Genomic DNA, 26,744 nt, shown 5'->3' with positions numbered 1-26,744 from the left:
TTATAGAAAGAATGTTTATTGTAAAATGTTTCACACAAAGGTTCAGGAGAGATTATGATCTACATCATTGTGAAAAGCCATTCAGCACAGTACATAGGGAGCATTTACTAGACTCATGAAACAATCAGCTGGAACTCAAGTACAGCAATAACACAAACCTACTAGCAAGTCAAACAATGAGAAACGTTAAAACTAGTATAAGCTTTAGAGAATGACTGGGGAACATAATCATTTATCCACATCTTCTTCGGGAAGTCACATTAAAGTTACTCTAACTCTGTGTCAAATGGTAACGCATCATCCTCTCCTTCCAGAATCTTATCTTCATCAGCTTCAAATGGCTCTTCGGGGTCCTTGCTTTCATCTTCGCCTTCTCCCAAGTCTTCCATTTCAGCTTCAGGCTCTGCCTCTGCCTCCATTTCTTCATCCGCAGGGTTAATTGCTTCCTCAGACTGATCGATTGCTTCATCGCCTTCATCACCCCCCGCACCTTCTTCACCGTCACCGCCATCACCTTCTTCACCACCTTCTCCCTCTTTCTTCTCACCATCATTGGTGCTATCATTAAGCCCATCACCTTCACCTTCCTGCATGCCACCCTCCTCTTCATCCTTGTCATCTGGATCATCAGTGAATGGTTTTTCACCCTGTGGAGTTAAGAATTTTAACAAGCAGCATTAAGTAGTGGTAAGGGTTGACTAGAATTGACCATGGTGAGATGTAACTCAGCAATTAGAGTGAAGCTTATTTTGTCTTTTTATACAAGTGTCTGACTTTAACTGTGCTGATATCAAGGAACACTCTGTGGTCAACTAATCAAAATGTCTTCTCCTCACTTCAGAACTGGTCTCATCCACATTTGAGCCAAAGACTCCTTTCCGCTAAGGTTTACAATTTTAGGTGAAATTTGTTTACACAATCCTGTTCATAGCGAGTGTGGTTCCAGAATACAAAAGCTGGCTATAATTTGGTCACAAATTGAGTTGTCTGGAGCAGAGGAAAACAGGAGACTTCACACATTTGAAAAGTTAAGAGTTAGGAGCACACTGTTCAGATAATTCAGAAACATTGGCTTTAAATCAACCCTGTGCTAAGCCTGACCTGGGAATGCTTGACAGACACAATGAGGGGTGTTCTTTTTATTGGCACCAACAAGTCATGAGCAAACACAAAATGTTACATCCTTACCTTGACATATTTCTCTAGCATTGTTGCAATATTGCTGTTATTCAGGATACTCTTAGCAATAACTAGACTACCCTTTTTGGCTCTCTCAATAGCTGCCTAGTAAGAGGAAGAAACAGTAGCAAGTTAAAATGGGATATCATGGATTGTGAATTTTTTTTTTGAGTTCAAATTCTTAAATATAGAATCAAATCAGTTTTCATCCCAAAATATTTTTAGTTTAAGAATCCACATCAAAAATGCGACAGAAGTGCTTCATGGACACAACAATCTCAGTATAACATCATCCACAATGTACACAATGATTATTTAAGAATATAAGAACATAAGAAATAGGAGCAGGAGTAGGCCATCTAGCCCCTCGAGCCTGCCCCGCCATTCAATAAGATCATGGCTGATCTGTCGTGGCTCAGTTCCACATTTCCGCCCTCTCCCCATAACCCTTAATCCCCTTGCCTATCAAAAACCTATCAACCCGCATCTTAAAAATATTGAGCGAGGCAGCCTCCACCACTTCAACAGGCAGAGAATTCCAGAGATTCACCACCCTTTGAGTGAAGAAGTTCCTCCTCAACTCCGTTCTAAACCGTGCCCCCTTACCTTGAGGCTGTGCCCTCTAGTCCTACTGTCCTTTGAGCGGGAAGAGCCTCTCCACCTCTATCCTATCCATCCCATTCAACATCTTATACGTCTCAATGAGATCTCCCCTCATTCTTCTAAACTCTAACGAGTACAAACCTAGTTTATTCAGCCTCTCCTCATAGTTCAACCCCCTCAACTCAGGAATCAGCCTAGTAAACCTCCTCTGCACTCCCTCCAAGGCCAAAATATCCTTGCATAAGTGCAGCAACCAAAACTGCACACAGTACTCCAGCTGCAGCCTCACCAGTGCCCTATACAGCTGCAGCAAGATCCCCCCACTTTTATATTCAATCCCCCTCGCTATGAAGGCCAGCATCCCATTCGCCTTCCTGACCACCTGCTGCACCTGCAGGCTGGGTTTTTGCGACTCATGCACAAGGACCCTGAGGTCCCTCTGCACCGTCGCATCTGCAGTTTTTCGCCACGTAAGTAATAGTCCTTCCTACCATTATTCCCACCAAAGTGGACAACCTCACATTTGCCAACATTAAATTCCATTTGCCAGTTCCTGGCCTATTCGCCCAGCCTATCTAGATCCTTCTGCAGACTCTCCACACCCTCCGCACAATTTGCCGTTCCACCAATCTTGGTGTCATCAGCAAATTTCGACACCATACACTCGGTTCCCTCCTCCAGATCATCTATATAAATGGTGAATAGCTGAGGCCCCAGCACCGACCCCTGGGGCACTCCACTAGTCACCAACCGCCAATCCGAATAGCACCCATTGACCCCCACTCTCTGCCTCCTATTTGACAGCCAATCCCCTATCCACGCTAACACCCTACTCCCCCCCCAACTCCATGCCCCCTGACCTTCTGTAATAACCTCTTGTGAGGCACCTTGTCAAATGCCTTCTGAAAATCAAGAAACACCACATCCACCGACTCTCCTCTATCCACCGCCCTAGACACATCCTCATAGAACTCCAATAAATTCGTCAGACACGACTTCCCCTTAACGAAACCGTGCTGCGTCTGCTCTACCAAACAATTCTCAAGATGCGTCGCTATTTTCTCCTTGATCACGGATTCTAACATTTTTCCTACAACAGACGTTAAGCTAACCGGCCTATAATTCCCCGACTTTTGCCTGCCACCCTTCTTAAACAACGGTGTAACATTAACCGTTTTCCAATCTTCCGGCACTTCCCCAGAATCCAGCGATGTTTGGAAAACACTGTTCAGTTATCAATTCTCTGCCTCACATCTGGCGTATCTCCCACTCCCACCACACCCCACTCTTCCTCACTGATCCCTTGATGACAAGCGTGGGATGTGGAGAAGGTGCAGATGAAGGGAACTGGGGAGAAAGATGGCCTGGCAGATGGGAAACAGGAGATGGCGTAGGAAGGAGCAGTGGGGTGATGTCTTTGGAATGGCATGAAGGTGATTGAATGGAGAGGACGGAACAACATGGGGTGGGAATTTAAAGTAGTATTGTTGCAAAAGCCTTGCTGATATTTGCTACTTTACGTACTCCAAAATTTCACTGTTTTGAAGCAATTCCATTACTTACTTTGCGGTTTCTGTTGTGCTCTGCTGACCTCAAGTGCTGCCCAATGAAGCCAGTCTGCATAGGGATGAACAGCTCACAAGCCATACAGTGAGCTGCCTCCACCTTTTTCATGCATTGCTCCATACCAATACCTACAGCAGAATGAATGGTCCATGTTAGAGAAACAATATTAATTAGAAATTCTGCAGGCATAAATCCAATAGCTAAACGAGTGAAGAAACTCTCTAACCAAAGGCATCCTTACTGTGACCACTCTACAAAAGCTAATTGACACACAACAACCCTTTGTTGGTTCAGTTTCCGTCACTTCCCTGCAAACACATCAAAGCATAATTGACAGCAATGGGCAAACAATGCGTCTCCTACAAGCAAAGCATGAACATAAATAGGAGATTGAGCTTTTCAGCTTGTGCCATCAACGTGATCATCCTCTACCTCAATTCCGTCTTCCTGAACTAATAAGTAGGACTACAGTGCTAACTGTTCCACAAAGCAATTATAAAAATAAACCTTCACATCAAGGGGATGGGGATTATAATGCAACAGCTCAACGACCTACGAAAGTTGACAACATCAGGCCTGATGATTACCCTTTCAGTGCACATCTCTCCAACATGTTAACTCGTTTAGGTCAACCACTGCTGTACCCCACTGGAAAAACCCATCAGTTCCGGGCCATTATAATCATCTATGATGCAACACTGGACATTCCAACTTCCTCTCCCACCAACATCCCCATCCTTCAAAAGATACTCAAACAACGAAGAGCAAGACAAATCTAGATTACTTAAGTACAATTCAGGGTAGCATTAACAAATTCTCTCCAGATCAATACTTCATAATTACGAATGGCACCACAAATGTTCTCCCACATTCTCCAACACCCAAATTCACACAGGTTATCTGTACAGGTTTAATTTGATATGCTTTACGTTATTTCACCAATCTTCATGCCTGCACAGAGTATTTCACAGCTAACAATTTTGAATATGATCCAATAATGAGCATCAATATAGTAGAATGCCCTTTTTGCAGCTAATATGTGGGAAGAGATAGGATAATACTGCCTTTCCCTCTGTTCAGAATCTAAAAAGCATATTGTATGCATTTTGTTTCAGCTTCCATATTCTCAGACTTTAATTACAACTCAAGACAGATATATATACACATATAAAATATTCAAAATAGTGGCAGAGCATGGTGATTTCTTGCAAGGTGTCCCCATCATACCCTCTAAATCTACTTTTTACTCTTGGTTTTCTATGCTTTTAAAACTGTACTCAATCTTTTAAACTCTCCAATAATTAATGTCTTATTTCAATCTCTTATATTGATCTTTCTCTACAGCCTAATCATGACTGTAACACTACTCTCCTTCCCTTCTCTATGAACAGTATGCTTTGTATAGTGCGCAAAACCCCCCCAATATTTTTCACTGTATCTGAATACGTGACAATAAATCAAATCACTAGACAAAATTTCAAAAATAAAGTATGATCAAAGCAAATTACAATATTCATTTTGTAGATGTTTAAATGAGTTTGAAGAAAATTCTTACAATTGAATATGAATGGACATTAATCAATCTCAGTTTCTGACATACCCTGGAGCACATCGTGTTGCTGCATCAGTTGCTTTTTCAGAATAGTTTCATCTCCGATCTGCTCCCGGCGTTTCTGTGTTTTCTTGTTCTTATTCGAGATGTATTCCTGAAACAACATTCAGAGGGATCTTTACTGCACCGAGGAACCTGGAAGTCAGCATAGCTCTCCAATTACTCAGTACCTAATTGAATTAGTGACTTGTTTGGGCAGGTAGTTCACAGGTACGATCATAGTCACAACTGACTAGAATCAAGAGTCAAAAATTCACATTTCTGCTGAATAACTGGTGATCCAAATGAAAGTGTGCACATGAAAGTGGACTGTGCTTAAGTGTAAGCCCATCAAAATTATACCACAGACATAGAACGGCTACGTCAATCAGGTACCAAAGGACTGCCAACCATCAATGGGAACAAACTGTACAAAGGCGGCTGAGAGTTTATGGATGATTGTTTATCTTTTGTCATGTACACAAACAACAAACGACTGTAAAACATTAATGTGTTTACTTCAAAAACATTAAAGCCATCTGCTCTCACAGGACTGGCTGACTACTTCAAAGTACTGGTTTGCAAAGTCATGGTTTTGAACTCCCACTACCCCCAAAAAATTATTCTTCATTTGTTTTTGTTTTACACATGATTAACTTTTATTCATTAAGTGGCGTTGTACAGCTGCCAAACAACTAATCGAATTTCTCCTGCTGTGAAGGCAAGTTGTGTGGCACCATTGTGTAGCTCCAACAGCTCAAACCAATGAATTACCAATGACTCAAGCAGGCCAAATGTTTGGTCAACGCATGGTTATTCAGCTAAAGTGGCAGAGGTACTCTTCAAACTGTCCTTTGAATTAGAGGGAACCAGGGCTTCTGCTCTTCCTTACTATGCAATAACCCTAATAAAAGCCACTAAATGGTTAACTGTGGCAAGGAACGCCATAGCAATGCAAACATACATGGTATCACAGAGTTGAGCTGGAGTCATAGTCAGAGGTTTACAATATGGAAACAGGACCTTTGGCCCAACTTGTCCACGCCGCCTTTTTTTTAACCCCCTAAGCTAGTCCCAATGCTGGGCAGGCCCAGATTGTTTTTTTTGTCTAATAAATGCATGCATTCCTAGCCTGGGTCAGTGCTCAAGATACATGAAGAAACACAGAATGAGGAAAAAAACAAAGCAACTTGCTACAATACACCCATCAGTTGCAATATTGGAGCATAGTGTTGTATGTTTTTTGGTCCCTTGGCCAAGGATTTAACATGAAACTGACTTAAATCAACATTTTCATTCAATTTCAAAATGTGCAAACCAGCAGGACTTGGAGCTTTGCTTTCAAATTTATTCAATGAAGCAACAGTAACAAATCTTGAACCAAAGTTTCCAACTGGAAAGGAAACTGCATATTGAGAACGAAGACTTAAAAACAGTTATATACGTACATCCAAGAAGTCAGCGGTCTGAGTTTTGAGCTTGGTCCCAATGAACTTTAAAGTTTCCTTGTGAAACTTGCTCTTCATGTGAGCAGCAATCTCCTCATCTTCAAATGTTCGGTACTTACACACTGAGCAGGCATATGTTATTCTGCAAACAAGCAAACTAGGATTAACACATGAAATCATCCGGCCCCAAGCACAGTCATCAAATTAGAAAGTTTTCCAAGGTTAAGAGGCAACCATTTTAGATATTTAAAAACTCAACTGAAATTACACTGCTGATACCAAGAATCAAATGCAGGATTTGAAGCTGCGTGATGGCACGGTGCCAGGGACCCAGGTTCAATTCCCAGCTTAGGTCACTGTCTAGTCGAGTTTGCACATTCTCCCCTTGTCTGTGTGGGTTTCCTCCCACAGTCCAAAGATGTGCAGGTTAGGGGCATTGACCGTGTCAAATTGCCCCGGGATGTGTAGGTTAAGAAGGATTAGCGGTGTAAAAAAGTGTAGGGTTACAGGGAAAGGGCAAGGGTGGGACTGTTGTTGGTGAAGACTCAATGGGCCGAATGGCCTCCTTCTGCTCTGTACAGATTCTATTCTATGATTCGCAAGTAATTGCACATTGCTTATTATATAGCAGGGTTACTCTTAGGTAGATGAAGTGTCAAAGCGGAATGCTGAATAGTGCCCAAATTCTAAATGCCAAAGGCACCTCCAGTTTCTCTTCCAAAATAGAGCCGAATAACACAGGATATAGAGTTACCTCCTCCTCCCCAGCATTAAGTGAAGCAGTTCTATAACTGCTGGATGGCATAACCACATTCAGTAACAAGTGTCAACACCAAGTTAAAATCCAAGTCAGTGAAGGAGCAGCGTTCCGAAAGCTCGTGATTCTAAATAAACCTGTTGGACTTTAACTGTAACCTGGTATTGAGACTTCTTAATGTGCTCATCCCAGTCCAATGAAAGCACCTCCACATCATGGCAATTCTTCCTCAGTCAGGCAGCAAGGACAGACGCCAGCTGAAAAGGATTAGAATCCCTGCACTGCAGAATGAGGCCATTCAGTCCATCAAGTCTGTACCAAACACAATCCCACTCAGGCTCTATTCCTGTAACCCTCATTTATCCTGTTAATCCCCCTGACACTAGGGGCAATTTAGCAGGGCCAATCAACCTAACCTGCACATCTTTGGACTGTGGGTGGAAACCAGAGCACCCAGAGGAAACCCATACAGACAGTGAACTGAGGCTAGAATTGAACCTGGGTCCCTAGCGCTGTGGGGCAGTAGTGCTAACCACTGCGCCACCTTGCCATCCTCCATACATCATTTACAGTCAACTCCAACCTTTTCTGAAGCACACTGCATAGAAACATAGCTTACAGTATTGCATGCTTTTACAATAGACAGATTGTAAAACTGGTTGGCGAGGGTTCAGAACGTCTTGTCAAAATACTAATAAGGAATCAGTGATCATACCTCTCTGCGAGGCGGTCACGATTCTTCTTGGGTTTGCCCGTCTTTTTCTTCTCTTGCATAGTAGGAACTATTTGGAGTTTAAAAAATGAAAAATCGACACTTGTAGGTAGGAAATTGGGAAGCATGTTTTGTACTGATTAGGCTTTTGGCACGTACTGTAGTATCAAAAATACATGATTTGAGAATGTACCAATAATGCAGGATAAAAACAATGTTTCTACACCCAAGGAAGCCAAATACTCAAACATGCAGTGTGAAATTATTACATGCTTAGGAAAATATATATATTGCTAAATTGACAAACAGGCCAGTGTACTTATGCTGCCAAGGCTGTGAATAAACACATTTAGTCTAACCACAGCATGGGAAAGGGATTGAATCTAGTTACAGAACAATTGTGGTTGAGACTGAAGACAACAGTCGTTTTTTGCAGTGTTTAATTTAAGGAAATTTTGGCTCATCCACAACAGGGTGTTGGACATGCAGCTTGACAAAACAGGACATAAAACTGGGAGGGGTTTTCTTTTGGTGCTGGTGGGGTGCAGAGAACAGCACGCCCAGCATCATTTACCATCCACGGGAGCCTCCAGAGGCAACTGAATTAGAAGGCATGCTGGGCATATCTTGCAAGATGTCGCCCTTGCTCCAGCACCATCTTGACTGGAATGCAGAGGCGAAATGAGAAGACAGTGTAAGGGAGCCCTTCAGCATTACAGCTGAGCCCTTGACCATTTTCCCCAGTCCTTACTTGAAATTTGCCCACATGTAAGAATTCCAAGAAGTTTTCTCTTGCCTCCAGGAATACCTTTACCAGGATGAGGTAACTGAGCACAGATTAGATCCACACATTAATATTCATTCTGGAAAGCCCAGATAATTTCAGTCTGGACTATCCCATTTCCCAGGGTGAGTGAAGAAGGGAGTGAAAAGCAAGAGTAGCCATATCAATATTCACACACAAAAACACACGAGCATCTTCGTATTCATGCTTGTTGCATCTCAACAGAAATCAGCCGGTGTGCATCACGTTGAGAGAATTTCACGAAGACTACCATTTTAATCAGACTTACAACGCTTTGGTTTCTTCTCTCCTTTCTCATTTGAATCCTTGTCCTCACCACCCTGAAAACAATGCAAGCTACAGTAAATGTACATTTTTTTTGATCAGAGTTGATAAAACAAAGCAATCAGTTTTGAATCTTGGACCCAAAGAGGCTGTGAGTAAAGTGTGCCTTTCCAAGTACTGACCATAGTTAAAAGGGTAGATAAATCTCCAAAATGCAAGTATGTTTCAGCCCCTATCCTTGAGATGCTCCCAATTTTGCCAACGTAGTTACCACAGTTTTGGTGTTACCATAGTCTCCTACTGAAGGCAGGTGGGGATTCTTGTGTCCTATTTCAATGCACAACATGGATTTGCAACAGATGGCATTCATTGATAACAGGTTGCCTCTTCTTCACACCCTTGCACATACTTGGCACATTCTTCAGCCCTAGACTGAATTCTTGCCCAAAAGCATGGAGCAAACTAAAGCAGTTTGCTGAAAGAAAACACTTTGTCATTCAGTCTTGCCACATATTGATTAATTGTGGCAAGGAACGCCATAGCAATGTAAATAAACAGGGTATCGCTCAGTTGAGCTGGATCTTGCTTCCAGAATAAAACTCAAGTGTTTTATTGGCTTGTGCCGATCTTATATTGGTAGATTACACAATCAATTTCCGTTTTAAAAAAAGAACAATTTCCAACGACTGAAGTTTTTGTTGTAAACTCACAATTAATTAGAAACCCAGATCAACCACAAATTCCATGTCCCACAATACTGGTAACTACAATTAAATAGTCCCTTACGTTGATTAGATTTTATTCCCCAGGAAATGTGGGTTCAGAGGGTTATGCAGACCATCTGCACGTCACCCACTCCTAATCTGGGAATACTGATTCCAACTCTGCGACCATCTCTGATAAAGCCAACATCAATAACCCCCTGACACCTGTGAGCGTAGCTACACCAGACAGACTGCAGCCATTCAAGATGGTGGCTCATCACCAGCTCAAGGACAATTCAGGATGACCAACCAGTGCAGGCCATGTCAACAATGCTTACGTTCCATGAAAGAATGTATAAAAAGCATGAACACAGTAAAAAGTCTGACAACACCAGGTTTTAGTCCAACCTATTTATTTGATAATATTCTCACAAGCTTTCGAGGGGACAGCCTCTTCGTCAGGTGAATGGAGAGTTCTGGCCTCAGACAGAGCATATAAAGCACAGACAGTTTAGAGATTACTGATTAAAATGCGAATCCTTACACCTAACCTGCTGTTCAGGTGTAAGGATGTAGGTGTAAGGATTCGCATTTTAATCAGTAATCTCTAAACTGTCTGTGCTTTATATGCTCTGTCTGAGGCCAGAACTCTCCATTCACCTGACGAAGAGGCTGTCCCCTCGAAAGCTTGTGAGAATATTATCAAATATATAGGTTGGACTAAAACCTGGTGTTGTCAGACTTTTTACTGTGTTTACGCCAGTCCAACGCCGGCATACCCACATCATAAAAAGCATGAACCAGGGACTGAACCTAGCACTATCAGTCTGCAGACCTCCAAAACCAGACAAGAGTTTAAATGCCAACCAAGGATCAATTTCTTAGCACAAGTGAACACATCCATACATGCTGATATCTGAATGCAACACTATTTGCCTTGTGTAAAGAATGTTGAAAAACCAGGGTTTCGTGTCCATGCTAATTCCCAAAGTCCCTCACTGTCAATCCTGCAGTAGTGCTATTGAGCAAAAGAGGCCATCTCGGACAGAAAACTACCCTGAGCACAATTAAGATGTCGGCTTAGTTATGTGCTCAAGTCTCCAGAGTGGGACTTGAACTCAATCTCCGAGACAGTGAGCTACCATTCATCAAGCTGGATACCAAGGCAATACGCAAACAAAATTCACACATCTGCTATTGTCCATCGTCTTTCCTAGCAGAAAAAAAGTATTTTCAGGCTAAATCCAATCCAAATGATTCTAATCCTAGTGTTGAGTAACAAATTGATACCAAATCCCAACACGTGTGCTGTCTCTATTCAGATATATTTGAAGAAAGTCTCCAACAATTGCAGTACTTACTGATTCAACCGCATCATCTTCCTTGTCTTCTATAACAGGGAAACAAAAACAATTGCTTTTGAATAGTTATCATGTGATCAACATCAAAGGTTTTAAGAATAGCAGCAGCCTTACGAAGAGCAATTTTCCATTAACTTGTGCTTGCCTTACATTAGTGATTTTACTACAACTTTCACTGGGTGAGGAGTCGTACATATCTTTAATCTGCATAATCCCCAGCTAACTTTCTTCCACAAATTGCCCACTTAGTAAAGCTCAATTCTTCAGGCACTCCAACTGAGGGGTTGCAAGGAGCATCATGCATCCTCCCCACCCTTCCATATTTTGTGGAAGACAGGTCTTTCACATTTTCCTCAAGTTCTCCTTTTCTGCAAACGAGCATTGCAAGCAAACGCACATGACAACAGTCCCATTTTCAGCCAACACCAGAATAAAGCGCAGGTGTGATCCCAACCTTTAGATGGTACATTGATTCAGCACCCTTATACAATAGCTCAGACCAGCACTCAAACTCATATGTGCTCATCTAATTTACAAACAGCACAAAAGGTAAGAGTGTATTGTCCAGTACCAGCATCAGAATCTTCACCATCATCTGTTTTAGCTTGCTTGTTTTCAGGGTCTTCGGTGCTGCTTGTTGACTGTTTCCTCTTCCTACCTGGACCACCTATAACCTTCTTCCTCTGATATTAAAGCAAAAAACAATTGGCATTTGAATCACGTTTCAAAAATCTCTATAAACATTTGTTTCAGATTAATTAAAAATTGTTTCTGATGATGCAAAAGTCTTTATTTGAAGATCAGGTAATTGTAGAGACGAACAATTCATTATAAATGGTTGCTTACAAAACCATGCATTATAACACGTGTGTGGTTTGAAGTAAATTAACTTAACCCCAAAGCAGCTACAGATGCATGGTGTGTACCCAAAGATGATGCAACATAATTGGCTATGGTGTACATTGCAAACTTCCTCTTTGAAAGAGTGTTTTCTATGGATCAGAATGAAATGCACACCTTTCACCACCCAGACTTGAAAAGACCTCAAATATCCCAGTACGAGACACTGGATCCCAGCTTAGGTGTTTGTTTTGGTACTATAAATCAATCGTTAAAAGGCCCTCAATCAATACCCAGTGATGCTTGCATCCTACCAACACTCACCACCTTGGCTCGCGCATAACAGACTTTGATGGAGGGGTATGGGCAAGAAGAGGGAGAAACGACGTGAATTATTTTGAAGCCAGTCCTACCTCACTACACTACCTTAAAAATCTCAAAATGTCCAAAACCCTAATTCTTTCATGGACCTCAACTAAGACAGCTACAAATTCTTCCACAGCTGGTTATCAAAGTTACCCTTAGTGTCAGGTAAGTTAGGAATAGGAACACCTCATTTCTGGGTATTAAAAAAAAGGGAAATGGACATTCTACTTAAAAGAAATATCCTGTAATTTGGCCTTCTTGTTCTTTCACTGATCACCCCGACTGGCTACTGATTGAAATAAAATGCATTGTTTAAAAAGGGTACTTACGCCTCTGGTTCGATTCTTGTCTCTCCTCCTCAGTCTGCCACCAAACGCTCTTGCCGAGCCCTGAGCTCGGAATAGGTCCATGGGGATAATGTTTGGGGAGAAGAGCGAGGGGAGGTTTCTGGTGGAGGAGGCAGCATTGAAGCCTCTGCCTCCCATGTCATTCCAGTGTGCAGACATCCGCCTGGAACCTCCAGGCTGCATGTAGGGGTCATTCCAGTTTGCTCTCTTATTTGGAGCCCAGTCTCTAGACCAATTCTGACCCCGCTGGCTACTATATGCTCTGTTGTGGTACTGATCTCTGCGAGTCCCGTAGGAGTTGTCGTAGTGGTCATAGTGACCTCCATAGGAATCGTTATAATTAGGTCCAGAATCACCGTAACCATAGCCGTAGCCAGATCTGTACGGATCATGGTCATTCATTGAAGACCTGGAGTCATAGGACTCATAAGGTGTGAACCTGAAAGAGTTGCAGAGCAAGCAAGGAATCTAATCAGTAGCTGGAAAGGACGATGGCAAAAGCCTGCCACTCAGTGACAGCAGACTAAAAACTAAACAGGATATTTCAGGTAATCATGGTGTGTGAGGTTTTATTTCTTCATCTGCAAACAATATCTAAATTACTGAATACAGCAGCAAAAGGTGGCTTACTGGAACCAAAAAGACAAAATCCAACTTTCCTCCATTGGAGTGGGAAAACAATATATTTGGCCAACAGCAACCTTTGGAGACAAATGGCTCACGTCAACTGTCCAGTGTTCTATCTCCACCCCATTTCCCCCATCACAAGTGTTCATTTGATGGATGCCATCCTTAATAACAACCTAATTGCTGGAAAGAATGGAGATTTTACAAGAAAATTACAGCATTCTATATCTCCATATTACAAAGCATAATTTAACTGCAGATAATTCTGGACCCATTCATATTGTGAATACCCTGTACAATTAAGCAAACCCACACTCAATTAGGCCGACAATCCCCATGGCCTGAAAATTAAACCTAAATTTTGCTAATCAGGCACAGAATACCACACAAAACAGTCAGATTTAACTTTTGCTTTTTAAACAATGAATTGTTAGTTAAAGCCTTATACGTTGAATCCATGCTCAATTCAAGTTAATTTAAAGGTGTAATTAAAGAGGGTGCAAAATAAGAAAAAAAATTAGGGTTTCTCACCATACTGTAGATAAGCGCGAATGTTTCTTTGGGATTGGGCGAGAGTGGAGGGAGGAAAGAAGAAATGCGTACCAGCCTATTTAAATTTGAAGTGTCACATCAGTCCCAGGTGCCAATTTCTTCATTTTATGTGTACAGAATTTTACCATTTAGTGACCTTCCAGAAGATACCTGTTGTATTGGGCTGAAGAGCGACCTGGTGTGTTATCACACTCTAACTGAGAGAGCATGTCCAGGCGTTGGTTGATCTTAGCGATGATGGAATCTGTGTTAGGGTTTTTAGGAGCATCCCAAGCTTTATTACCAGAGTTATAGCCATAATTTCCTGAATAATTTTCTGAGTTATCTTGGTTGTAATTGTAATCGTAATCATAGCCATCATACCCTAACAGGAACAAAACACAAAAAAAAAATCAGATATTCACATTAGAAAGAAAATAACAAGAATTCATAGGAACAGAGTGGCTTTTCAGCTAGATCTGTTCCACCATTCAATAAGATCATGACTAATCTGTACTGTAACTCAATTTACCCTCCATCGAACCACATTCCTCCTAATCAAATCTATTTGGAAATTTCAGTTGTCCCAATATCCATAGATTTTCAGAAGGAAGCCACCTTTTGTTTGAAAAGCTGCTTCCCAACTGCACTCTGAAATAGCCTAGTTCTCTTTTTAAGACTGCATCTTCCTTGTTCAGGATTCTCTCAGAGGAATTCACTTCTCGATGTGTTTACCCTAACAGATTGCTTAATAACTTCTTTAAAGACTTTAATTAGACAGAACTCCCCTTAAGCATCTAAACTCAAGGGTATTCAACCTGTGAATTTGACCCAGGTAAATTACCTGAAGGTTATGTTTCATTAGTTCACTTTTCAGGGGAAGTTCAAGGCACCTTGAACTGAACAGCTAACAGAAAACTGACTGGAAAGTCATCACATTGCTTCTATATAGATTCCATTTTGAAACACCACCCTACTATTTATTTTCATGCTTCAAATAGGTGCCATATTTGCAAGAAAAGGCAAACTTTTACCAAAAAGCAACTGTAGTAAAATATTTCTATCTAGGCAAAGGGCTTGGGCACAGGAACAACACTCATTTCATCACAGTATTTTTGGAGCTGCCAATCACCAGAAGGGATATTAAACATGCTTGAGAGTATCAACTTCTCCTAGTGTCAAAATAAATATGCCTCCACCTATCACCACCAATACCACAGCAACTTGCTGCTTGTGGCGTTTTGCTCGATGTAAAATGGCTTGTGTTTTTCTACATAATAGCCAACATTCAAAGTCATGGCCATGAAGGATTTTGGGTAGTTTGAAATAGTGTTTTATGGTACAAATTGAAGTAAATTATGGTTTTTGAGCATCTTTGCACTTTAGTTACTGGTTTATTCCACAGCTGCCCCTTGGAAAATGTACAGCTCAACTCAAAAGAGCAGGCAACTGCAGAAAAGTTTCCCATTACAAGCAACTTTTATTATTCTTTCACAACATATAACTACCTTGGCAAGGCAAATTGTTTTTCTCCCATTCCTAGCTACACCTTTGCTACAACTGAATTGTTTGCTAGGCCATTTCAAAGAACAGTTGAGTCAAGCATATTCCTATAGAGTCATGTAGAGGCCAGATTAGGTAAAGATGACAGATTTCCTTCCATACTGGTGCATCAATTATCCAAATAGCTTTTCACAACAATAACAGACTTTTCATGATCACCATTAATGATAATATAGCAATTCATTCCAGATTTAATTAATTTAATTGAGCTACCACCAGCTGCCATGTAGGATTTGAATTATATCTCTGGATCATCACTCCAGGCCATGGGATTCGTAGCTCAGTAAAATAATCAACAATATACCTCACTATCCAATTTATACCTAATATTACAATTTGACTATCAACATTAACTGATTCTAATGCTAGATTTGCATTATTTATTTTGTATATATGCTTAGAACATTAACTGTGATAACAGAACAATACAATAAGCTTGAATATAATTCCTGACCCCATCAAGCCGCAACCCCCCCCGCCCCCACTTCTCTTGTATTCTTAAGTGATAAATTTAAAAGCAAATCACCTTGACCATCGTCTCCTCCAGCGTTCCAAGAGTCATCCTCTCCGTACTCTAAGAGAAACAGAATCAGAAACTGGTCATCATTTCAGTTGCTTCAATTGATTTCATTAAAAAAAAATACACTTCACAGTTTTGTCTGGGAGTAAAAGCCAGAGGAGTTAAAAAATCATTTGTTACCATTGCAGTGATGAATTAATGTAATTATTACATTAAATTTTGCTCAAGAACTTGAGCAAGCAGTTCTGCTACATGACCCAAGTTGACTTAAACTAATTTCACCCTCTCTTCTCAAGCGACCGACTGTAACTTGGCACAAGTGACCATTGCTCATGCAAGCCAATGAGTATTGATTGACACATCTGAAGCTGAATGGGTTGGTTTAATAGACTACTTCAGTGTAATACTCGCCATACAGAAACCCTAGCTGATTCCCTCCTCTTCACCACCACCATCAATCTTTCCTCAACCAGTCTGGTGCCAAATGTAATCAGCTATTGGCACCCATGCATGATCAGCTGACTTAATACAAAGAATATAAACACCCGCTTCTCAATCTATAGTCATCCACACACCAGTGATACACAAATGCGCTAAACTATTAGGATGATCCTGGACACATTGCAAATCGTTGTACAGAAGGGTGAGGTAGAAGTTAGAGAGAAAAGCACATAGGCAGTCAAATTTAAGGTAACAGGGATGACAAGACTGCAATTATACAAAGTTCCAGGAATGGTTTAGATTTTGAAGGAATCCTGTAGCTGTGGGAGTTGTTAAAAATAGATTACAGAGTCCATGACTCACCTATAAAGATAGAGTCAAGTTGGCATGTAAGTGTTCAGGAAAGATGGAGGTGACAGAAGGTGAGCTTTAACAGTTGAAGGAAACCAAGAGGACCGGATGCAGAAAATGAAAACTTGGCTTGAGCTAACAGGCAGTGCACAAGGTATATACCAGAAATTAGCCATATAGGTAAACTTAACATATGCCTGTATTTTAATAGTCCACAATAGCTCTATAAGATTAGGCAGTGCAGACTTCACCTTTCTAATGAAAGATTATAGGAAAAAGCAGTGTATATTAAACCAAATGACTGTACAGTGGTAAACATGTAAAAATTAGCTTGTTATGAATGTACTGGGAAATAAGTGGAAGGACTTGGCTGCATTTCTTACTAGTAAACAGATCTTACTGCAGCCTTGTTGAATGAAGATCAGCCAGATACAGTTAGAATATGTTAACATTATGATATTATGTTAGGATATAATTAGACATTAAAACAAAGATACTGGATCTGCATGAATCTTTTTCATCTGGTCTTGCTGAGGCTAGCATAAGCAGTCAAGACAGATAAGGTTTCAACCTACTGAAGAGTCCATGGTATATGATTTATAATTTATAACTGTCACCTATATCTCTAATACACTCCGAGAGGGAGTGCACTTTATTATATCATCCACTTGGTTTAATCAAGTTTTTAAAAATATTATTGTCACAAGATGGCTTATGTTAATGAATGAAGTTACTGTGAAAATCCCCTAGTTGCCACACTCCTGCACCTGTTCAGGTCCACTGAGGGAGAATTTAGCATGGCTAATATATTTAACCAGCTCGTCTTTCGGATTGTGGAAGGAAACTGCAGCACCCAGAGGAAACCCACACAGACACAGGGAGAATGTGCAGACTCCGCACAGTGACCCAAGCCAGGAATCAAACCTGGGTCCCTGGCTCTGTGGGGCAGCAGTGCTACAACTGTATTAACCAGATACTTCAATGCTTCCTAGTCCTTGAACTTGTGAATGCAAGCATGCTGATATGCCTTGATACTGCCACAAAGGAAACAAGAATGTACACCAGCATCCTGCAGAACTGAAACAAGATCAAAGTTAACAACAGGGTTTTGCTACAGATCTGTAGACAAATGATACCAAGTTTACTCATTCATCCGAACTGCAAAGCAAAAATGTTGACTCTATCCTGTATAAATCAGGAATGCCCAGATTTAAGCCCATCAGAAAAATCAGAATAAATATAGCACAGGGTTACTTCATGGATTTGGTCAGATGTTGTTATACAAGCATTGGAAAAAATACACAAGATTTCATCAGGACAAGCCACTGAAGGAGGACAGAAAATTATTGGGATTACTTAAAGCTTCCGTAACTCCAATTCCCTCTCTGCATTCATTCATTAATGTAACCATTGAAGACAGGCAACTTCGGTCTTAAATGCACTTATTTCAATTAATGCTGATTTGCCTTGTTTGAATCCTGGAGATTTGGAACAGGCTGTTAATTGGCAGATAGATCCTAAACTGGAACACGAAGATCCATTAGCATCAGCAACTGGAGTGACAAGCAATTCATGCACCTGAAAATCAGATTTTACTGCCAATGTGCCCACAGTCTGCAGGAAAGCACTCAGATTGGCAAAACCCACTACAGGGAATCTGTGAGAATGGAACAAATGGTGAGTCACCTCAACCAGACTGAAGAGTTCTTATTGAGACTTGCAGACTCAAAAATCAAATGCCAAGTCACAAACAGAAAATAAGAAAAAATGGGATTAGGAGAGTGAAACAAGAGAAAACATAGAAAGCATTTAGTCTTACACCACCAATAACTAAAATGGAGGTACTGCTGAAAAAAAGGGCAAAGTCTCTGTCTGGCACTCAGAGATGCTTCACAACAATACCAGTGTAAAGGGAAAACAACTATTTCTATTGTATGGAAAGAGTGCTGATTACTTAGCAAATGTACTCTGCTTGCCATTGGAAAATGTACCAGTGATGATGACTGACAATTAACTGCCAAGATTTCTTTCTCAGCTGATGAGCCAGTGCCCAGTCAACCTTATCTCAGAAGGGCAAGGTGTCTCAAAACTTTGAGCAACGGGTGAAGCTAGCTGTTTCATGCCATTATGCAGTAACACAAGCGGTACTCGCCACTAACAGGATCCTGCAATCAAGCCAAAAAGATATTCGGCCTATCACACAAATTAGTGATGTGGTATATGAATTTCACTAGTGATGCTAGGTATGTAGGCTGTATGGCTCCAAAGACTGATGGATTGTATCAAACAGCATGTCCAAGCCAGTGTTTGCAATAGGCAAGGTACAGACGATACTCAACCAGCCCAAGCTTGCAAATCTCAAAACAGTATTCAACATTGGTTGCACTTCCACTATTAGGCAGCATTTGCTAAATAATCCTGCACTAAGAATTACACTGATAATCAATGTAACATTGTTAGTTGGACTCTTAGTGTGGTGCATTTGAATGAACTGAAAGTAAATATTAATATGCAGAGCCCTGTTCTTTGCAGACAGAAAGAACATGTAGACACATTGCATCTGCTTCAGCTAGTAAAAATAAGTATCAGCCATTCATTGACTCATTCCTCAGAGCAATGCTTTGACCAATCAGGGTCAAATAGCCCGATATAAATTTCAAACAATTCTCTGGCAATTAACTGTCAGTCACGATCAACTGGCGCAGTCTCCATGGTAATGTCTCTTCCAATCTTGCCAACCAACCAGCATTCTCTTTCCTTATATTGGTACTGAGGTGCCCTGATGAGCACAAGACAAAAAGCTTTGACATGTCTCTTTTTTCTGCAATATTCAATTTCTCTACTACCAAATGAACAATTGAAATCTGAAGGAATGAGATTCCATAAGTAAATTTCCAGTGCCAAAAAAGATGTTTGATAACAAATTAAAACTTGAGCAAATCATTAAAATTTTACTTGCACTTGAATGGACAAGCTCCAACCTCTTCTGTCATGTTTAGTGCATATCTAGTGGGAAGTTCATCCTTTCCACATATTTCAATGCTGAGTCACTCAGCGAGTTACTGCTAGAACAGGACAACTCCCAGCTGCAAGTTCTGCGTGACCATGTTTAATTGTGCATGCTGGATGCTTTTTTCCTGAAATACTCAATAATACTGGGCACGGACGGTCTTATTCTTAATCTAAAATCCCAGTCTATAGGTCCAACCTTCACTAATCTAACCCCTCCTGAATATTCCATAGCATATGACTAATGAAGACAAAAAAAATTAGGGACACAGAATATACCTGAGTTGAGGTGAAGTGGGAAAAACTCAACATGCAACAGAAAAGGAGTATGGGATAAGACAAGAACATGATAGATCAAAATAAAGGCACCTACAGATATAGCAAAGGATGCTGAATGCATATTTTTGTGATGTGGAGGGCACAGTAAGAAGTCTCACAACAACAGGTTAATTTGGAATCATGAGCTTTCAGAGTGCTCCTCCATCAGGTGAATGGAGAAGTAGGTTTCACAAACACAGCATATATAAACAAAGACAGTTGCAAAATAATGGTTGGAATGTGAGTCTTTTAGGTAATCAAGTCTTTATACGTAATTTTTTGTGATTATAATTCTAACTTCCCACCTGAATACCAAGCTAAAACCAATGATACATTCGAGAAGGGAATTGTCAAAACCTTTGCCATTGCACAACAAACAGCATCATCAGTACATATTCACACAGACCAAAATCCTGCAGCAACCACGTCATTAGTCCCCTGAACAAACTTTGGAACTGGGCTCCCATCTCCACCCTCACACTCTTTGCAAAACCCCTTGTCCAACAATTCTTAGCTTTGCACTTAGCCAGGAAATTAGAACTATAAATCAAAGTCTAAAGAGATGGATTTTGTGTAAGCTTTTGAATGAAGGACAGACGGCAGTAAAGCTGGAATGGTTCGAGAGTATTTTAGAGTGTAGGGCCATGATAGTTAAAGGTGCGCGATTGATGAAAATTCACAATCTGATTTGCCAGGTGGGCTTCAGCAACGGCAGAATCACGTAAAAAACATTGTTTTACACAGGCTCTACGTGGAAAGGAAACTATCCGTTCCATCAAAAAGTTAACCGTTTATTTCAAATCAAATTGAAGCATTCTTGTTTTGAGAAACATTTCTGAAGTCATATTAGATTCTCTCTCTCCACATATGCTGCTGCTTTTGAGTCTTTCCAGCATCTTGTTTTTATTTCAGATTCCCAACATCCACATTCCCAACATTCTTCTATAAAAACGTGGTTGTACTGCTCTGTGTTTTACCCCTTTTGGTCATTCCAACCTTTGAGTTACATGCCAATTTTTCCCCCCCATGTATTTCCATTAAGCCTTTTTTAAAAAAGAACAAAAAATTTTGGGATATATGGCCAGGAATACAAAGCTTTAGTAATACTTAAAAGTACAATTTAAACTTTGACCATTCACTGCATCTTAATCTCTCAGTGGCTAAATAGTTCTGCATTTTTTTTCTGCTTTAAACTTGCAAGAAAATACTTATTTGCTGAATTTGACCTCAACTCTCTCATTTAGGACATGTGCTTTCCATCTCCAAGCAACCATTCAACCCAAACCTAACCAATCTGCATGTGGCGGTGACTGGTCATGGATTTATTTGAAAAGTTGTTCTAAAACTGCTGAGGGGCTGCATGGTGGCACAATGGTTAGTACTGCTGTCTTAGCGCCAGGGATCTGGGGTCCATTCCCAGCTTGGGTCATTGTGTATGGAGTTTGCACAGCCCCCCAGTGTCTGTGTGGGTTTTCTCTGGGTGCTCCAGTTTCGTCCCAGTCTGAAAGATGTGCTGGTTAGGTGTATTGACTCGCCGGAGTGTGGCGACTCGGGGAATTTCACAGTAACTTCACTGCAGTGTTAATGTAAACCTTACTTGTGACTAATAAATAAACTTAACCTTCTAGGACTGGATAGCTATCATTATAAAAATACATCAGTCACAAAGGTTCCCACCGGTAAAATGCACCCACTGCTATTATCCAACAAGTTACTACAGCAAAGTTCCACCTAACACATGAAACTTCTCTTCAGGCAACACAATGCGACCACGTCTTCTATTTTCATATTCCTAGAGGGAACCCAGATGAAATCTGGACCTCATGTTGGCAAACACACTGTGACAACACACATTAATACTAGCCACTCCCAGATGCTATTTTTAAAATCAATCCCAATGCAGATCTTAAAATAATCCTAACCTAGAAAAATCATGTATCCAAGTCTAATTACCAAGGCGACAATATAATGGAGACTGTTACACTAGTTTATCTTTGCTCCAGTTTATTACAACAGGAAGCAACAACCAGTTGTTACATGCAGACAAAACATACAATCAGGTGTATAACAATTTGTGACCTTAGGGACTTATACAAGAATAGTAGCAATCCCTGCAGCCTATTCTACTATTCAAATCAGATCATGTATGATGATATGCACCTAACCTATTTTCCTTAATTGCCTAAAAATTCAATCAAACCTTACCATAGAACAAAGAAAATAGGACTTGATGGATGGCAGGCATTAGTGAGTAAATACTACATTGATACTGCAGCAATCTGGCACCAGCTTGGAAGCTTAAAATTGCTAAAATACAATTTCAAAAAGAAAGCCAAATTGTGCCGTACTGGAGAACTAGAACTTATTCATTCCTGGGACATGGGCATTACTGGCTGGCCAGCATTTATTTTCCATCTCTAGTTGCCCTTGAGAAGTCCTAAATGGTAAATGCAGGAAGGATATTCTTGGTGATGTGTGGCTCCAGAGTCATACTCTAAAGACCTGAGACAAGGAGAAATTTCTTCACCCAGAGAGTGTGGTAAGCCTGTGGAATTAGCTACCACAGAAAGCAGTAGATGCCAAATCATTGTATGATTTCAGGGAGTTAGATATAGCTCTTGGTGAAGGGGAACAAAGGATCCCCTAGTTGACACTGTGATCCCATAGTTCTATATCTCCCAGTTAGGAGCATCTTCCCTACATCCAGTCTGTCCAGCCCAGTCAGAATTTTGTTTCAATGTGATCCCCTCTTATTCTCCTAAATTCCAGAGAATACAGACCCTTCCACCCAAATCTCTCCTCACATGACAATCCTTCCATTCCAGGAATCAAGTCTGATGAACCTTCAGTCCATCTGTGGAAAGTATATCTTTTCTTAAATAATGAGACCGTAACTTCTTATAATACTCTAGGCGTGTTATTGCCAAGGCCCTCTATAAATGCAGCAATACATCCTTGCTCCCAGACTCAAATCCTCTTCCAATGAAGGCCAACATATCATTTACTTTCCCAATTGCTTGTTGCACCTGCATGTTGCTTTCTGTAACTGGTGTACAGGTGCTCCATTTGTAAAATCAACATTTCCCAATCTATCAGCATTTAAATAATATTCTGCCATTCTATGTTTCCTACCAGAAATGAATAACCTTACTCTTAGCCACATTATACTGCACCCGCCATGTTTTTGCCCACTCATTCAACTTGTTTAAATTGCCTTGAAGCCTCTTTCTTCTCCCTACTCAGATTCTCACCTAGTTTTGTGAACTGCTGTCAGTAATAGAGCAGATCAGGAAAAGCAAATCGAAAGAAAGAGGCTGAGGGACTGAATGTTGGAGGTTACAAAGTTAGAATAGGTTAGAGCATGAATTATGTATTTAGAGAACTTGCACTCACATAGAGCTTTCACACCATCCCAAAGCACTTTACGGCCAATGACGTGCAGTCACCACTAGTGTAATGCGGCTACACATCAATTTCCATACAGCCAGGTCCCAAAAACAAGGTAGGGACTGACTAGATAATTTACTGGAGGAACTTGACTAATGAATAAATATTTGTGCACAGGAAATTGAGAAGAAATGGTCATTTTGAGGTCAAGACAGGGGTGATTGGAGAACAGGGCAAAGCAAGCACTGCAATATCCTGATATGAGCTTTAACTTGGGAGGTTCAAGATGGGGAGATGGTGGAAAAATTGAACCTAAAGGTGAAGGGATAGACTGAAATTTTAGTGGCTGCAAAGGTGGGCAATGTGGCAGATGGAGGAAGCAATCTTGGTGGCAAGATGGGTGCATGAAACAATTTCAACCTCAGCACTGAGGATACATACCTATCAAATCAGCCACTCCAACATCCAATAATAGTATATATGCACCCGTGGAACCAACATGGGCTTGCAGAAGCGATGCTCAAGCAAATCTCTGTTCATCCAGATGTTGTTAAATAATTAGAACACTTCAAAATATTTGAAACCAATATTGGTTGTACAAAGTCCCCCCCCACAGCCAAAACATCAATATCACCTTTATTTTGAGCACAAAGGTTTAAATTAGGGGCTGCTTTTGACTTAAATCAACTGGTAATTTTAATAAATAGTCACTCTCCCTTTCAACAACTGATTTGAGGATAAACTGACATTTGTTTCATCACTAATTCACCATTCTATCCAGCATTTTCATGCTGCTTGCTTACAGATAGATTGAGCAGCAGAAAAAAGTAACCTCCCACACTAAACAGTTCATTACTTCACAAAAAATTGTTTGAGGAAGCAAAGTAAAAGGCCATTCTTCCACTATATTGAATCTCTTTGCTGCAAATTTACCAAGCAGCCACAGTAGCTTTCCGATGAGTTATTCTGGGGTGGAATGGGAAATAACACAACTTTAACAACTGGTTCTGGTCTAGTTTTGATGAATCAGCGTCTTGGAATTCAATGCTCAACTTCAGAGACTGGGGAGGTGGAGTTTGGAAGGGGGGGAACCTGGAGACAACGCCGAACCAGGGTGCAGAAATGCCAGCCTCTGCAATTGCTCGGCAGAGACGTTGCTTCACATTTACAGGTAGAAGGGAAAACCTTGAAGAATGTAAATTGTATTTATATCATGCACAGAAAATGCTAGAAAATCTCAGCAGGTCTGACAGCATCTGTAGCAGAGAGAATAGGATCAGCATTTCAAGTCTAGATGACCCTTCGTCAAAGCTAAAAGCAAAGAGAATCAGCAGAGATTTATACTATTTGGGGGGGGGGGGGGGGAGGGGAAGGAGGAGGAGGAAGAGGAGGGTAAAGGGTATGGAATCAGACAGAGGGACTCCAATTGAGGATACAGAAGACCGAGAAAGTGCTAAGAGCGCCCAATAAGTCATCAATATACAAGAATGGCAGAGCAGAAATGGAGAATGTTAAAGGACTAGGGAGCGTGCGCGTGTCAGAAAAGGGACAAAAGGAGATGGGTGCCAGTGACAAAAAGGGGGCACGCAGGGGCAGGGGTGGACACAAGAAAGGGGGTGGGCACTTGAAAAAGGGGACAGGCAAAGGTGCAAGCGGGCACCTGAAAGTAGGTGGGTGGAGATGGGAGCAGGCACCAGAAAGGGGGGCAGGCAGGCAGCAGAAAGGAGGACGGAGGAGGGGGCACAAGGCACAAAGGGGGCGGGCGGAGGAGCGGGCGCAAGCGGAGGTGGGGGCAGTGGCACAAAGGGGGCGGGCGGAGGTGGGGGCAGTGGCACAAAGGGGGCGGGCGGAGGTGGGGGCAGTGGCACAAAGGGGGCGGGCGGAGGTGGGGGCAGTGGCACAAAGGGGGCGGGCGGAGGTGGGGGCAGTGGCACAAAGGGGGCGGGCGGAGGTGGGGGCAGTGGCACAAAGGGGGCGGGCGGAGGTGGGGGCAGTGGCACAAAGGGGGCGGGCGGAGGTGGGGGCAGTGGCACAAAGGGGGCGGGCGGAGGTGGGGGCAGTGGCACAAAGGGGGCGGGCGGAGGTGGGGGCAGTGGCACAAAGGGGGCGGGCGGAGGTGGGGGCAGTGGCACAAAGGGGGCGGGCGGAGGTGGGGGCAGTGGCACAAAGGGGGCGGGCGGAGGTGGGGGCAGTGGCACAAAGGGGGCGGGCGGAGGTGGGGGCAGTGGCACAAAGGGGGCGGGCGGAGGTGGGGGCAGTGGCACAAAGGGGGCGGGCGGAGGTGGGGGCAGTGGCACAAAGGGGGCGGGCAGAGGTGGGGGCAGTGGCACAAAGGGGGCGGGCGGAGGTGGGGGCAGTGGCACAAAGGGGGCGGGCAGAGGTGGGGGAGGGAAACATCAGAAAGGGGACAGGCGGAAGGGGAAGGGGGGAATGCCAGCAAGGGGGCAGAGAGCGTCTGGAAAGGGGTGCTGCGTGGGGAACGGGAGTTGGGAAAGAGGGGATCAGGAAGCTCACAAATTGTTGTGGGAAGAGAGAAATAGGGTAATGGGCTGTCAGCAATGGAGGTGGTTTCAGCCTGGTTGGAGTGAGGCTCGTGTCTGCGCGCGCGCGCGCTGACATCGGGTGCGCGCCCGGGGCAGGAGGCGGCGGCAGCGCTCGCCGCCATTTTGTGGTGCTGGAATCAGTCAGAGGAGGAAGGGGGTGGGAGCCTTTCCTCAATCGCCAACCTCCCGTCATTAAATACCCAAATACAAGTTACTTAATAAAATCAGGAACAAGGGGGGGATTAATTAAAGGACACCTTTAAATTCTTTCCTGATGATCGATCAGAGCCGCACGTGGGGACGGGGGTGGTAGTGCCACGCAGTTCAATTACTATTGTCCGGGAAGGGGGGGTTAAATTTTATAAACCGGTGGGGGGTGGATTTGGGAATCGGACCGGGGTGTGGTTTTTTTTGGAAAGGAGAAAGTGAACAAAAGGCGGCCAGGCGGCTGAAGGAATTCTTCGAGCCCTCCCCCGCTAGGAAGGGGGAGCCGAGCTGGCCGGCGGTGATGGACATCCGGCTCGGCCATCACAGGCTGCCCCGGCAGCGGCCGCGCCAATCAGCGAGAAGAAAGTGGGCGGGACCACCGTCGCGGCGAAGCAGTCTCCGGTTGATGGGGGCAAATAAAATGGCGGCGGGATAGTGGGGATAAAGGGGGAAAAAACATCGGAACGGGCTGTAGACAGAACTGCTTTCTCGGCAAGCGAGGGTGGGGAAAAGGAATAGCGGTAATTCTGGATGCTAGAAAACGTCGAGGGATTGTGTGTGTCGGTCGGGGAGGGTAAAAGGCCCGATTGTACCCACCTCCGTAGCGACCGTCCATTGTGGTTCGGCTTCAGAAAGAAAAACCGTTCGGGCCTCGGCGACGTCGAGAGAGATTGGGGGGGGCGGCGTCACGTGGAGATAATGCG

General features: G+C 42.5%; 1 protein-coding gene across 3 annotated transcripts; it reads right to left on the bottom strand.

The window, feature by feature from the left end:
- LOC145361130 (A-kinase anchor protein 8-like) lies at positions 1-26,744 on the bottom strand. Of its 3 annotated transcripts, XM_080216752.1 has the most exons (13): positions 26,638-26,744; positions 15,791-15,838; positions 13,873-14,086; positions 12,526-12,982; positions 11,562-11,673; positions 10,991-11,019; positions 8,930-8,981; positions 7,860-7,926; positions 6,388-6,529; positions 4,949-5,054; positions 3,346-3,476; positions 1,189-1,284; positions 1-647 (listed from the first exon to the last, which is right to left on the bottom strand). In XM_080216752.1, the coding sequence occupies exons 1-13, from the start codon at positions 26,654-26,656 to the stop codon at positions 267-269; spliced, it is 1,854 nt and encodes a 617-aa protein (XP_080072878.1). In that variant the 5' UTR covers positions 26,657-26,744; the 3' UTR covers positions 1-266. The 3 variants fall into 3 exon arrangements, with proteins under 3 accessions (XP_080072878.1, XP_080072880.1, XP_080072879.1); XM_080216754.1 differs by lacking the exon at positions 13,873-14,086 and having other exon boundaries at positions 12,526-12,983; positions 26,638-26,741; XM_080216753.1 differs by lacking the exons at positions 13,873-14,086; positions 15,791-15,838; positions 26,638-26,744 and adding an exon at positions 13,174-13,626.

This window comes from Carcharhinus amblyrhynchos, chromosome 33 (assembly GCF_965287045.1).
Source record: "Carcharhinus amblyrhynchos chromosome 33, sCarAmb.v2.hapA, whole genome shotgun sequence".
Lineage (NCBI taxonomy): Eukaryota > Metazoa > Chordata > Chondrichthyes > Carcharhiniformes > Carcharhinidae > Carcharhinus > Carcharhinus amblyrhynchos.
The sequence above is the reverse complement of the archived record's forward strand: the minus strand, read 5'-3'. Positions and strand labels throughout refer to the sequence as shown.

Excerpts from the sequence above, each read along its gene's own strand:
- LOC145361130 (XM_080216752.1), bottom strand. Across the intron at positions 14,087-15,790 it reads TGGAGGAGACGATGGTCAAG|GGTATGATGGCTATGATTAC; the intron begins GTGATTTGCTTT and ends TGTTCCTGTTAG. Across the intron at positions 6,530-7,859 it reads CGTGACCGCCTCGCAGAGAG|AATAACATATGCCTGCTCAG; the intron begins GTATGATCACTG and ends GCTTGTTTGCAG.